Source organism: Sparus aurata, chromosome 21 (assembly GCF_900880675.1).
Source record: "Sparus aurata chromosome 21, fSpaAur1.1, whole genome shotgun sequence".
In the NCBI taxonomy this organism is placed as follows: Eukaryota; Metazoa; Chordata; class Actinopteri; order Spariformes; family Sparidae; genus Sparus; species Sparus aurata.
This window is the reverse complement of record NC_044207.1, coordinates 16557912-16572109: the sequence shown is the minus strand read 5'-3', so window position 1 is coordinate 16572109 and position 14198 is coordinate 16557912. Positions and strand designations below refer to the sequence as shown.

Below are 14198 nucleotides of genomic sequence, written 5' to 3'. Positions count from 1 at the left end.
ATAACCCAGATGAGCCGTTTAGTCTAGTAGTAACTCTACATAAATGAGGTATCGTAGGGTGGCTGTCTGGCACTGGTTGAGAGCGGAAGAGGTGTTGTATTGAAGAAGGGCTCAGGAGGCGGAAAGCCTTGCGGGAAACCTAAAATTACAAGGCAACAGATAGAAATAAAAAAATGAAATAAAAGCAAAAATAAAAGATAACTGTACTACCAGAGCCTCACAGGAAGCTGCTACAGACAACACCTCTCCCCACAGTTTACGTCTGAGTGGCTTCATACAGAATGCCCTGTCTGGCCCCACCCTAATTGGATTGAACCACTAAAGGGGGTTAGGGAAACTAGACAGGGAAAATTCACACTAAATCTTAATTGTAATAGGAAAATAACAGAAAAAAATAATTTAAATTTAAAACAATGTCACAAGGTGAGTAACAGAGCTGCTTCAGTAAACTCTTCCCCTCAGCGTGTGATCACACTAAGGGGGAATGACTACTCAGCTCTCCCTTTCCTCTTCAGCACTAATTGCCAATGACCACAATGACACAAGTGAAAAGGGGGAAATAATAGTGAGCAAACATCCTAGATGATATAACCACGGTCAATACACTTTGCACATAAACCTGGCGAAGGGACCCAGTGTCTCTTAATAGCTTATTGGTGAAATAAGTAAACCACGCGCTAATTGCAAATTAGCAACTTACTGATAGCTAGACACTGTGCCTAACTAGACACAGGTGGCCTCACTGAGCCTCATGTCAGTGAGAGCTGCAGGCAGGGAAATTGGACATGTGAAAAGGCAGATTGAACCTTTTAGATTAGTGCTCTCTGTGACACGTACACTGAACTCATGCGTAAAATCACCCTTGAATCATAGATAATGAAATACAATCTCATGCTTTTTGAAAGATTTCTTTTTTGCTACCTCTACCTTGACATCACTCTCCTGTGGACTCGGGCAGCAAGTGAGAACATAGCACTTCGATTCCTACCAAAGCACCGGCTCACTCTCCCTCTCTGAGACATATGTGCACCTCACACCTCTGTCAGATGTGTGGCATTTTAGCAGGATAACTGTTATGACAGATATATCTCTTGGGCTTGGTGTTGCATGAAGCAACAAGGAAGAATTCTCCACAGCAACAGCACAACAGTAATAGATAGGTACTACGAAGAGCTGAATGAAACTTCGTATTGCTGCTTGTGTGGCTGGAGGCATGCTACAATTGAAAGGTATGTTTTGTTCGAGTGCTATTGTGCCACATTCTCTAACCCAGTATCGGTTGGATTATTTGGTCGATAAGGACACATTTCATCCTTCCATCAAATCGTTCCTTCCGTTATTACTTTTATAGACAACCTTGCAGTCTGTTTATGTTCCAGACATACTCGGGCACTTCTCTAATCCTCTCATCTCAGTGAACTCTCCAAGTCTGCAGACACTGTGTGACTGAAGTGTCTGAGATACAGCAAATATCAGCGTGATATCAGGTTAAAAGTCAAAAATGTCCTGGACTACAGTACCCATCACTCTTTTTGTGGAAAGATCTAGATCTTTAGAGGTAGAAATAAGTTATCTGGAACAGCCAGCCTTTTTGAATGCTTCACGTCATAAAGGATATGTGATATCGCACAAGGCGCTGAGTTTTGTTGCAGTTGTGGAGTTACTGACCCTGTGGACAGCAGCTCTTCCATTTAATTACATAAAGGGAAAAAATTTAATTAATTCATAATGATTCATTTAATAGTTTTAAGAAGCCTTTAAAACTATAGATGCACCAATGCAATTAACTATAGCTGGAGACAGTTCTCAGATACAGGATCTGCTAATTATATGCTCTGAGACAGAATAGTGTTGCTTCAATTACATTGAATCGATATCTTTTGGCATGATGTCAGGGTAAGCTGAAACCAGCGTTCAGCCTCCTGTTATCATATTAACATGAAAGCTTCATCATTAGTCATGACTGGAGGCTGTGAAATTCGATATAAATTGTCAGCAGCATAGTAACACTTGACAGTGGCAAGGATACAGCACCGGGCCTCAAGACAGAAAGTGACTCATTTTCCTTTTACTCAGATACAGGTGGTCCTGTGTTGGCGGATGCTTGTCAAGTCTGAATTGGAAGATTAGAAAGGATAAGGCATAGTTCAAAATCATGGGACATATTCCACAGTAGATAAGAAGACTGATACCACACTAATGTATGTTAAATACCAGCAGCCTGCTAGCTTAGCTCAGCACAAAAGGTGGAAACAAGGGGAAACAGCTAACCTGGCTTTGGTCAAAAGTATGCATACACATGACATGATTCTTGTTAGTTTACTCTATACACATATAAAATGTAACTCCCAATAAAACCACAACTTGTCCGTTGCGTAACTATTTGTTTGAAGAGCAGCTGTCAGATGCAGTAACTTCCTGAAATCACTGCTTGATGGTAACTGTGGATTTAGGAAATTCTTGCAAGATTTGCAGGCGTAATTTCTTTATCTTGCACTTTGTACAAACTTACTATGTTCTGGGATTTTTCGTCTGTTGTACCAAACTTATACTGAACTGTGACTCCTACCTCTGTGATGGCATCATACTGATGACCAGTGGTCTACACCCGTGTTGTAGACTTTGTCAGACCAAACAAGCCATTTTAAATGTGTGTTTAAAAATGTCACTCTAGGCTCTGAAAAATCTGAGGGTTTTTCGTTCTGACATTTGATATGCAAAACTATTGATCAGTCTATCAGCCAGAACAAAATAACATTGATAATCTCGTTACATTGAAATGGCAGCCCCCTCCCTCCAAACTAACATGATCTCAATCCAAACGAGCCTCGTGTGCAAATCCGATCTATAGAGTAGTGCGTTCAACTGGCATCCACATGAATGCCGGGGGTTTCCCAGCAGAATATTGCTTTGCAAAGAGATGATCAATGTTTTTCACTTCACCTATTAGTTTTTCTTAATGTTGCCAGTATACATCTTGGCTAAAAGACATGCCATCTCTCCTTGCACTAAAGGATTATTTCCCGATGAAAACATCAACTGACATGGTTGGTTTAGAACTGATTCGTGGCGTAAATGCAACACACCTACATGATAAAGATTTTCATGAAACTGTTATATGTTAGATGGATACTGTGTGCTTACACTTAATATGGAAATGAAACAGATTACACAGGGAAGCTGAACTGTTTGTAATCCACTCCAGTGCAGTAACCAACGCCTTTTCACCTCTGACTGCAGCACACTGGATTATTTTCATACGGTGCACCTCGTTCCCATCTGCGTGACTCCGGAAAAGAAAGACAGAAACGCCCTCCCTGGATTGTGGAAATCCTGAAAGTCCTCTTTTAATTTGTTCTCCTCTGGCTGTGAGAGCAGTGGTGCAGATGCAACTTAACACTCACTACACAGGATATCTGGGCCCGAGGATTAGCTGGAGATAGCTGGAGATCAATCTACATAAACCCCCCTGGAGCGTCTTCTCTCCTTCGCTCTCCTTCTCTGTTTTCCTTTTTTCCCTTGTGAACATGGCAGAAAGGGTACATCCCCAGAGAGCATTCTGGGTATTTAAAAAGAGGGCATGATCAAAGGGGTTAGGAAGTTGTGGACTCTGTGATCATGAGGCATGTAGTCCATTCCCCGCAGTGTTCTCACAACAAAAGGTCTGCCTTGTAAGGACTAGCGTGTGTTTTTGTGTGTGCAGGATGAAAGCATCTGGGCGTTGGGAAAACAACCTACTGCACACTGCAATTTGCATATTCTGAGTAACACCTTTTTTTTGAATTGCCAATCAATAAGCAAACAATTCTATGTATTGTTAATGTCATGCTGAAGTTACAAAGCCTATGAGCCTACCTTGGTTACGATTTGCAACACCAAGAGATGAAGCATTTGCTCGATCTGTGTAAAAATGGGAAAGGTTATATATTACACCGAGTTGTCATATAATTCATGCTGTTATGTAGTTAAAGGACACGGACAGCATGCACTGATTCTCACTTTTACATTATCAGCTTGTTATCTGGGCTGATTCGCCTCAAAATTGGTCTGCAACACGTCTGGAGTAGTAAATGGACTATATATGTAGAATAGTGTGCATGCGGCTTGAATGAGTGAACCTTCCACAACACAAAGGCAGAGACGCACATATGGTAGCTACTTTTTGTTATCCAGCATGAGGAGTCACCTTCAGGCATCAACATGCATAGAGATGCATGGGGGGTGGAACCACCTCGTTATAAAACACGTCTTTCTTTTCTATGGCTTTGGGCAAGTGTCTGTCTGTGTGCTTCGAGCAACTATTCTAGTGCTGTGAGAAAAGCATTCTTAGTTGTGCCTGCCAATATATGCAGGGCTCCGACAGTATTTCAAGTCATTAAATATTAGACCCTTATTAATGTTTAGGTTTGTTATTTACAAATCATTTACCCAATAATAATGCTTATCAATTTTGAAAACCATGCTGCAGAGTTTGAGGGTATTTCCTTCCCTAAAACAAAGGGATGCCAATAGAGAAGGAAAACCTTACGGGCATCCATTGTTTTCCATTCATTTCTGTACAATATGGAAATTTAAATAGCCCATCCTCACCTGAAAAACTGTTATATCGGTAATCTGTGCAAGCAATCTAGTATAACCCATATTTACGCTTGCTGTGGCAGTAGTGATTACGAGAGGAGCTTAAGTCTGCACAGCGAGGACAACTGAGTTGGTGATTGGGTCAAGCAAGCAAAGGACATTCAGTCATGAGACTGCTGTTTGTGTCCTGTGCGAAACCCAAATAAATTGGTGAGTTCTCTTACATACATACATACATATATGGTTGCAGCATTGTACTGTTTTCAAGATATAGTGTGGTTAAAAATAGACTATTATCACCTTAAAATGGTGGTATTTTCACAAATGGTTGTAGTAACGTGAAAATCTCATATGTTTGTAACCCTACTTAACCCCTAACCCTGACATACATACTACTTCATGTAAGTAATGTTTTGGTTGCTAACATAGCTTAACGCAAACCAACCTCTTTTCCTAAACCAAGTAGTTTTGATAGCTAAACCTAGCCAAGCAATTATTGTGCCTGAATCTAATAAAACTGCTAGCATTTATCAACGTGAACCACACAATGGTTAAAGTCTGTTCGACATTGCCTGTCGCTGGTACTCTTCACTGGTCGTATGTCATAGTTTTCCTGTCCTTGTCGGAATGGTTATAAACATACTCAGTCATTAAGGTATGACGATGTGTTGAAATCCAAAGGCTTCTTAAAACCCTCTTGTGGTGTGTTCAACAAAATGATTTTCAAAGCTCCCGGGTCATTGTCAGAACTTGGTTTTTGCTTTCATTTCCAAGACAGGAAAACACAATTTCCTAATATGAAACAGAACAGCATGGTTTGCAAAACTGTTAGCATCATGTGCAGTAAACATATAAGATTCCTAATGACAGGTTAAAACATGAAAAATCCGGAAGAGTATATCCTTTCTAGAAAGAATTGTCGCTGTCAAAACTGCATTGTAGAAAATTAAAGTGTTCTCACACTGTGCATTGGTTCATTCCTTTCACAAAAGTAGGATAAAATAAGATGAAATTCTACATTAATGCTTTGTTAGAATGGATTTTTATCACAGTGGAAAACATAATGATGAATAATAATGGAAATGTACGTACAGTTTCTCACACCAACGTCATCAGTCACATAGGGTAAGTTATCACAAAAGGGCAAAAAACATTTGTAAGCATGCCAATTTACAAAGCTAGATCAACTTACGCACTGGTCCATGATTACTGGGAATACCTGCAAAAAGAGCAAAAAACAAAAAAATCATGTTCAATTAGAGCATGACTCATATTTTATACTCTTGAAACTTTATTCATGAAACTGCAAGAGAAAAAATGTTTCTGTGTGTTGCTGCTTTGAATAATTCAAAGCCCTCCAACACTTGGTCTCCAATTGGTCTCCGCTGCGTCCACTGATTAACGGCCGCCATGGCTCAGACCACTGCATGGTCAACACCCACCCCCTTCTGATGATAATCACAGGTGTGCAAGTGATGAAATGTCAACAGAATCAAATCTGTTAAGTATGAAAAAAGTCTTTTAATCAGCGTTTCCTTTTATGTTTGATAAAAACATGTTATCATCTGTTTGTCTTCTGTCGATAGATTATCTTAAAAACATAGATATTGTCTGTATTATGTTATCACACATCTGCACATCATAATTCATAGTGTTTACTGTAAACTTCTCTGATTGTCAGGTTAGTGAGAAATAACTTTTAAACATTCACTTATGATGTTGCAATACACAGACAACATCACTTCAAAGACAATACAAGGCAGAGTAGCACTGTAAAATAAGGTGCAAAAAAGTACTGTGAGTAGTTACTGAGGAGTAAGAAATGGATCAGGAACAACATAGTAATTAAGGAATCGTCCATGAAAATTCCTAAATAAATAACCTTATATGCAGAGGTTATAGTAGATAAGATCGGTACTATGTGAATAAATCATTAGTCATCATCAATAAATCATCACATAATCATTAGTCGAGGGTGGCACAAAAAGAGCAACAAATCATTAAGTAATGAGTAACTACTCAGAATTACATTTCACTTTATGTAAAGTAATTAGTGATTAATAAGTCTAACTGGTAACCACTATATTATGTAAATATTATGTTTCAGTTTATTTGAGATTTCACAAAGAGTATCTAATGATTAAGTAGTTAGTAATGAATAGGTCTACTTTGTAACTACTTGGTATTATGTTTTGCTTCACTTGAAGGTGCGTAAAGGAGAAGCTTATGATAAAGTAATTAGTAATCAGTGTGTCTTCACTAGTTTGTGCTACTCAGCAGCTGGTTCACAGTTAATCAGGAACAACTCATGAAGAAAGTGGTAAGTATGTCAATTCACAAAGCAGGTGAAGGCCATCTGCTCTTCACTTATCCCGTTTCATTATGCAGCAGGTAGTCTGTTTGGGAGGCGGTGCTACAATATAGTCGAAGCACCTGGGCCTGGTGCACTCACTATAAAAGCCCCATCTCTCCTGGCTGCATCACTCCACTCTGATCTACTCTTCACTTGTTTGTTTTCCAACATCTTACACTCATGCACACACAGACTCACTAATGATTTTACTGATAAAACACAGCTCATCTTATCTTTAGCTATCAAAATTATGTTTTTTTTCTGTTAAATAAATGATCATCCTCGTGTTTGTCTTTGGAGCGGAATTGTGACAACAGCTATTTATGAACTAATCATTACCTAATGATTAATTAGTATAGTATCTTCCAGTCTGTTGAGTAACTCATCATTATCTACTAGTCCTTGAATCATGATTCAAATTATCAAGTTGTTCCTGATTCATTACTCACTCACTCTTTAATAACTACGAACATTTTTGTGTATGTCAATGTAAAGTTTTACTAAAAGCATAATTACAAGCACTAATAATAGCCCCTGTCAATAAGCTGGAGCTGGATGAACAACTCTTATGCAGCTTTTCTCTGAAACATATGTGTCATCAGTGTCTGGCTCTGGAGTCACCGTCTTTGTGTTTTGCTAATGTAATCAGTGGACAAATTCTACCCTACAATTAGAGCAAATTTTGAACCTTTTTACTAGCATTACCGATTTGTCCTTCTGTGATTCTGTTTCACTGGGGTATTCACTACTGCTGTAACAAAATAATTTCCCAGTCTGGGATCATTTAAGTAATTCTATCTATCTATCTATCTATCTATCTATCTATCTATCTATCTATCTATCTATCTATCTATCTATCTATCTATCTATCTATCTATCTATCTATCTATCTATCTATCTATCTATACCATTTGCACCACATTCATCACTTCATTACACGTTTAGAACTGTCACAGCGACTGTTGGCAAGTGCACAACACTGCAGCAACACGCATTTTAAGCTCCAATTTGCAAGAAAGCAAGCGAGCCGCAATTCCTAACCAATAGTTGTTCTATGTGAGGAATAGAGGGCAAACAATATTGCCCTTTGAAGCCAAAACACATTCTACAGTCTGATCAAACTCTCAGCCCCAACCCCTCTTAACCTGTGAACCTGCTTTGGAACACAAGATGAGTTGACGCTCCCTGCAAAGTGGACTGTCAACATAATTCTTGAAGTGATTCCTCTTCTGCCCGACTGGCAACTTACAGATTTTTCTCCTCCTTCTGTTCGGGAAGCCTTTGATTTGAATCACTCTCAGTCACTCTGTGCTGCTGACAGCTATGGCCCATAGCAACACCGGTCTCCATTTTGGGCTCTAATTTATTAGATGAAGGGTCACGTATGTCCATATATCTGCATGGGCAGGGATTTGAATATGTAATGGACCCTGCCCTGTTCCTACCTGTGAGATAAATGACTTCCATGATTAAAGAGGAAGACTTGATGACAGATGAAAGCTATTAAACCATAATTACATTTAGCACGTTCAGCATATTTGTCTTGAAACGAGGGTTGTATGTTTAATATCCTCATAGGAAATATGAGCTTCACATGATGGATAAAGGCATGTTACTGGGCCTGGGCTGCACTTGTGAGAGAAATAAGAATAATTTAAGATAAAAGTGCGTTCATTCAACACCTGGGGGACCAATATTGCTACGTCACTTCCATGTGCGACATTATTGCATTTTATGCCACTGCCAAACAAGTGCTAATATTACTTTTGATATGGCTAGACCTCGGTTTCATCAGTTCAGTGCAGATGCGGCCAAGTGTTGGATTTTTTAATAACGGCCTGTCAATCTGACAGTGAGCAGCACCTTGCAGGGAGGCTCATAACACAGAAGAGGTGCCGGGGTAAATCCAGCAATATCTCCGTAGAGATCACAAACGTTCACATAAACAAACTCCCACACGCAATCAGATGTGTTGCATGTGCATGCACACATACGTTTTGTGGGCACATACCCGCTTTAACAGCCACAGACACATACTCATTAAAACGACTGTGTAATCCTCCCATTCATCTTTAACGAAAAGCTCGAAGAAGAGCAAGAAAAAGCAGCATTACTTATTGCATGATAGTGCGCACAGCAAATCAGCAGATCGATAGCAATATCATATCTGTGTACAAATCTAATCAGAGCACCATGTCTGAGAAGTCGAGTCAGACGATCAAACTGTGCATCTGAAAAACCTGCTGTCAATCCCAGCAGACTGCTGCCATGAGCGTCTCTGACTGTAAGTCTGAATCAGAGTGAATGGAGGACCAGAGGGCTAGATCTTCCACCATCTGGCCTCGCCTTGCCGTCCATTGCCACATCCCTGAGTGGCTGTATTAGATTTATTGAGGCAATGAGCCCCCTGCCTCAGGCATGGGATTTGATAAATGTGACTCAACTCCCGTCCAAGATTATAATGGGGATAATGCAAAAGAGCACCTTCTGCCTCAGAGTTAGCACGTGAACAGGCAGAAAAATTTCCAGCGTTAGTTCACACTTTCTGTTGAGCTGGGAATATTAATATCAAAGCAATGGCAGGAGTGCTGTTTATGTTTGCTTAGTGTTGATTGAACGAAACATATCATGATTTATTAACGATGAAGTCCATATCAAACTCCGACACAAACAGGCAAGAGGTGAAAATACCTAATGGTCATTTCACTGCCTTCAAAAATGACCCATGTTTTCAGGGTTTTCTGATTCAGAAAGGACTCTTTTCTTAAACAGATATCCACAAAAAACAAGCGATCCAAGTTGTTTCTACGCAGTTAAGCAGCGAAAAAACAAGGAAGATTCCTGTCCTGACCCCAACATGACCTAGGTATCGCAGGCCCTTCCTTCCTGCTGTTGTCAGACTCTACAATCAGCACTGCTCCCAGTAGCATACATAAGTCATTTCTCATTTTTAGTTTGCACTATCTGTACAATTTTTATAAATACACATATTTATTATTATTTGGAAATAACAATTCACTGCAAAACTGCTTATAATTCATGTTAATTGTGTACAATAGTATGTCCATATGTATATAGGAGTTTATTCTATTCTATTTCTTACCTTTCAATTAGATTGTTTATTTTCTATTATTGTTATTGTTTTTTGAAATACTACTGTCCTTTGGCTGCTTTGGCAAACACATGTCCCTGTTTGTGGGACAATAAAGGAATACTGATTCTGATTCTGATTCTGATTTTGACCTTGCTTGATATCTTTTGGGTGTCTGTGAGGCAGTTAGCACATACTGTAGTGATTGAGTGCAGAGCTAACACATTTTTGCTTTCGTCATCCAGTGGGAAATCAGGGGTAAAATCTGGTTGTGTGAACTGCTAACAGCGTTAAGAGAAGACCATAGTAAAAACGATGACTGCCTACAGGATTGAAAGGAATCAACAGTGATTGTTGGGAGGTACTGTTGCTAGCCTCTTACAAAGTTAAATTTCATTATAGTAACCTTTGTCAGGTATCAGTCTCTGTTGTAACCAGACAGGAAATTGTGTGTTATTACCACCAACGACAATATCACATATAAATTAGCCACATGGCCAATCTGTATCTACTGAAAATCCAAAATACTTACATATATTCGCTGTTCCTTTGGGAATAGGGAGGTAGGAGCCGACACTCCAGGCTCTTCCGTGGTAGTGCTTCTTACAGCGGCTGCAGTCTGACCCTGTGGTGTTGTGTTCACACTCACAGCCCAGCTTCCCCTTGTCAAACACACAGCTGTTGGCATGCAGGTTGCACTTGCACCTGAGACAGAATGATAACAACAAAAGACGGACGCATGAATAGGCATCATTCTGCACCCACTGAATCAATACCCTCTGGGGGGAATACACAAAGTCTGCCCTTGCTGCAGTGTTTATTTTTCGCTTTTCAAATTTTTTGACAGGGCTAAATTGAAATCCTGGTGGGTTATCTGACATGGATCGTGCCTCCACAAAGCTTCATTATCCTCTCCTTCAAAAAAACAAGGCCTCATTTGTTGCCGCCCCTGAGGAGAGAACAGCGTTGCGAATGAGGTCACTTTTGCCACTCTGAGAGCTAAATGAAAGGCACTCTGTAAAATGTACTAATTGAGCACAAAACAGGGATCTGATAGAGAGATGATAGCATAAAGAGAAGCAGCATAGCCTGAGAATTCTCTTTTTTCTTTGTCTTCAAAGTTACTGGGATGTTTGGCAAGGGAGCCTTCAGGCAAGAAGCCCTACCAGTCGACGGAGCTGGTTTATTAGACAGAACTGTGGCGGGGCTGACAGATGCTCCTGACAGGAGAGGAGAGGAGGCCCGACTGCTTTCAACACTAGACCAGACCCACCCTTGTTCTGACCACATGGAACGAGTGCGCTTGTATTTCTAAGTTAGCGGAAAAAGAATAAGTTGGAGTGAACAACGGGAACGAGCGGAGAGTAAATTGCAATCTCTCAGAATATAACCAGTTTTATTTCAGGGAAAGTTGTGTTTACTCCCAGTGAACAGCTCTGTTGGAGGCAGAACATGTTCCGTTTTTTCATCACATTCACATATTACGGTTTCATATACCGCATGTATTCGAAATATAAGTCTTCGTATTTGATTTTATTCCTAAGAGGGTAAAATGTTACATCCAGTGACCTCAGCTCCTTGGGAGGTTGGAGGTTGATACAGAAACAGTCGTGTCCATAAACATCGAGTGGATCTGACACACTACCCGTCTCCAGGGGTTCGGAAAGGCTCATGGTTTCACATCATGACTATGTTTGTTTTTACAAAGTGCTTCCGAGGGAAGATTCCTCCAATTTGAGACCGAGGAGCCGGGTATCTTTTGTCCTACAATTGCAGCGAACATGAGACCAAGAAATGACAGCGGCAGTCAGAAATACATCCATTCTAATTGACTTCCTGGCCTCAGTGTGACATCTCGTATTAATGATAGATAACTGCGGGAAACAAGGGAAACTATAGACTGTTGTGTGTGGGGGACAAGGAGCAGTAAAGCCACTGAATAAGGTCCAAAGTCACGTGGATGTCTGGCAACATCTGCATTTGGGTAACACTTATCTAAGCATCATATCTATAAGCACCAGAAAGACAGTTACTTATGCGATTTTCTGCATAGTGCTTTTTTGAACTATTTTTAAAATGAAAGGTGTTTGATTAGGGCTTTAGCTGCTTGCAAATATGAATATTTAAATGAATTTAAAGCAGCATTATGTAACTTTTTAACCTTACACTAACAGCCTCAGAATCATTTTGATGGCACAGTGTTTTGTAACAGGGTGAATGGTGTCTCTGTCTCAGCCACTCTGCCGCCCCCAAGTCTTGTTTGTAGTTAGCGCCTACATTACATCGGACAAACTGACAAACCTGGGATTTGTATTCAAAAAAGTGGTGGTGCACTCAGAAACTGTGGAGGGCGCCAAATTGCACAAAATGCCAATTTCTACATAATGTTGCTTGAAGTGAAAGATATCCTCATAATGGTTTGCTGTAATTTTATAGTGTGAAAAGTGAGTATCCACAATTGCATTTATATAAAAATCGTTTGTATGTTAACATTAGGGTTTCAAATTATAAATATTAATTTGCCTTATACTGTATGTTGGCATTTAACAATTTTAAACATTCTGTAACATGCACATTGAATGGTTTGAAATTGTATTTAAAACCACTGATGTCATCATTATATATGATTCCAACTATATAACCATGTGTTTTAAATGTATTTACAGTTTATACATCAGTTATGGATGTGTAACGTAAAAGTTAATACATATATACCGGGGCTGTCAGAATGTCAGATTTTCACTGCATGATCATCACGGTCAAACAAATTCACCATAACAAATTGCAATATCTGTAGAAATTTGAAATAAAAAAAGGTAACAATCACATCCATCTTTAATCTTGTTACCTGTGTCTTTGTTTTTTGTTTTTTTTTGCGGCCAAATTACCCTCAAAATACAAGATTAAGGAGCTGGAGAGAGATTCACTCAAATAATAAATGAATAATTGCACTGAATTAACAGAGAAAAGGCAACCGGATGAACTCATTAACAAAAGATGCACAAAGCCGAACATCTTCATGATTACTCACCCAATATTGCCATGTGTGTATTATCTACAAGATATCAACATTCACTTTTTTAATATTACAGTTATCGTGAATATTGCGATATCGTGACTCACCTAATATTTACATTTCTTTACAGAAAATGCCCTTTATCTGTTTACAACTCTGTAACAGTGTGTTATAAACTGTCTCTTACAGCTTATAAATAGGACGGTTTAAAAAGTCATGCTCCTAATGGCAAAATTGGTTAATCATGTCGGTAAGAAAATCCTTATTTTCGAAGGGGCATTGTGAGTAATTGAGAACTATCTGTGAGGAGCGCTCACTTTGTAACAAAAGTGCCGAAAATAGCACCAGCTTTGGTAACAATAGAAACAGTGCACAACATTCTCACTGCAGTTTTAGACATTTTACATCCAGATTTTGACTGTTGATATAGTGATATAAAATACAAAAAAACTCCTAATGGAAAACCTTCAGGGTTCAAGCCAGAGTAGAGTCAACATCATTTACAGTTAGACGATGTCACTGCCTCAGCAGCATTAAAGTAGAAAACAACTCTTTGAGTCTATCTATACAAGAAAATCACCATCTTTCCTCAGGTGATGTGCTGTCTCACAATATTAGCAGCCATAATAGATGCGAATGAATAAGAGCCCACATTCACAGCAACTAAATGCTGGTGCCTCTTACGATGCATTCCCTACAGTCCTTAACTTTTTAATCAATTAAAGTCCCTGCTCCATAAAATTAATGACTGGGTGTAGCTCTTCTGCCATGCAGACAGCAGAGGCTCCCTGAAGTAAAAAGCGATGAGATTTGACCTTCCATTTAATTAAAAACCAGCAAAATTTGGATCATCGGGCCCAACCGGTGCGCGTAGCCCGCTGATAGAGCCGGGGATGTGGACTCAGGGGGGCTCTGGGATGTGATGCTTTTGCCGCCGGCATTGTCATATTGAAATCAGAGAGCATTACTGTCCCCACCTTGGGTCACAAGAGGGAAGAGATCCCTTGTATGTCCAGCTTTTTGAACCGGCACCATTACAAAGAGATGTCTCTGAAAGTTTTAATGACCTTTTATCCCTCGCACTGCCCAATAGCAATCGGTATCATCCATTATCCAAACAAGTGACCCTCCCATAGGAGACGCTGGGGATCATTTAGCTT

General features: G+C 39.6%; 1 protein-coding gene across 3 annotated transcripts in view; it reads right to left on the bottom strand.

The window, feature by feature from the left end:
* Positions 1 to 14198, bottom strand: part of LOC115573376 (netrin-G1-like) — a 72327-nt gene that overhangs the window by 6521 nt on the left and 51608 nt on the right. For 2 of the 3 annotated variants that reach the window (XM_030404138.1, XM_030404136.1), the window contains exons 4-6: positions 10555 to 10727; positions 5771 to 5797; positions 3856 to 3900 (exon numbers count right to left, since the gene is read on the bottom strand). In XM_030404138.1, the coding sequence (XP_030259998.1) occupies positions 3856 to 3900; positions 5771 to 5797; positions 10555 to 10727 (245 nt within the window). The remainder of the gene's footprint in view (positions 1 to 3855; positions 3901 to 5770; positions 5798 to 10554; positions 10728 to 14198) is intronic. The other variant, XM_030404139.1, reaches the window with a different exon arrangement.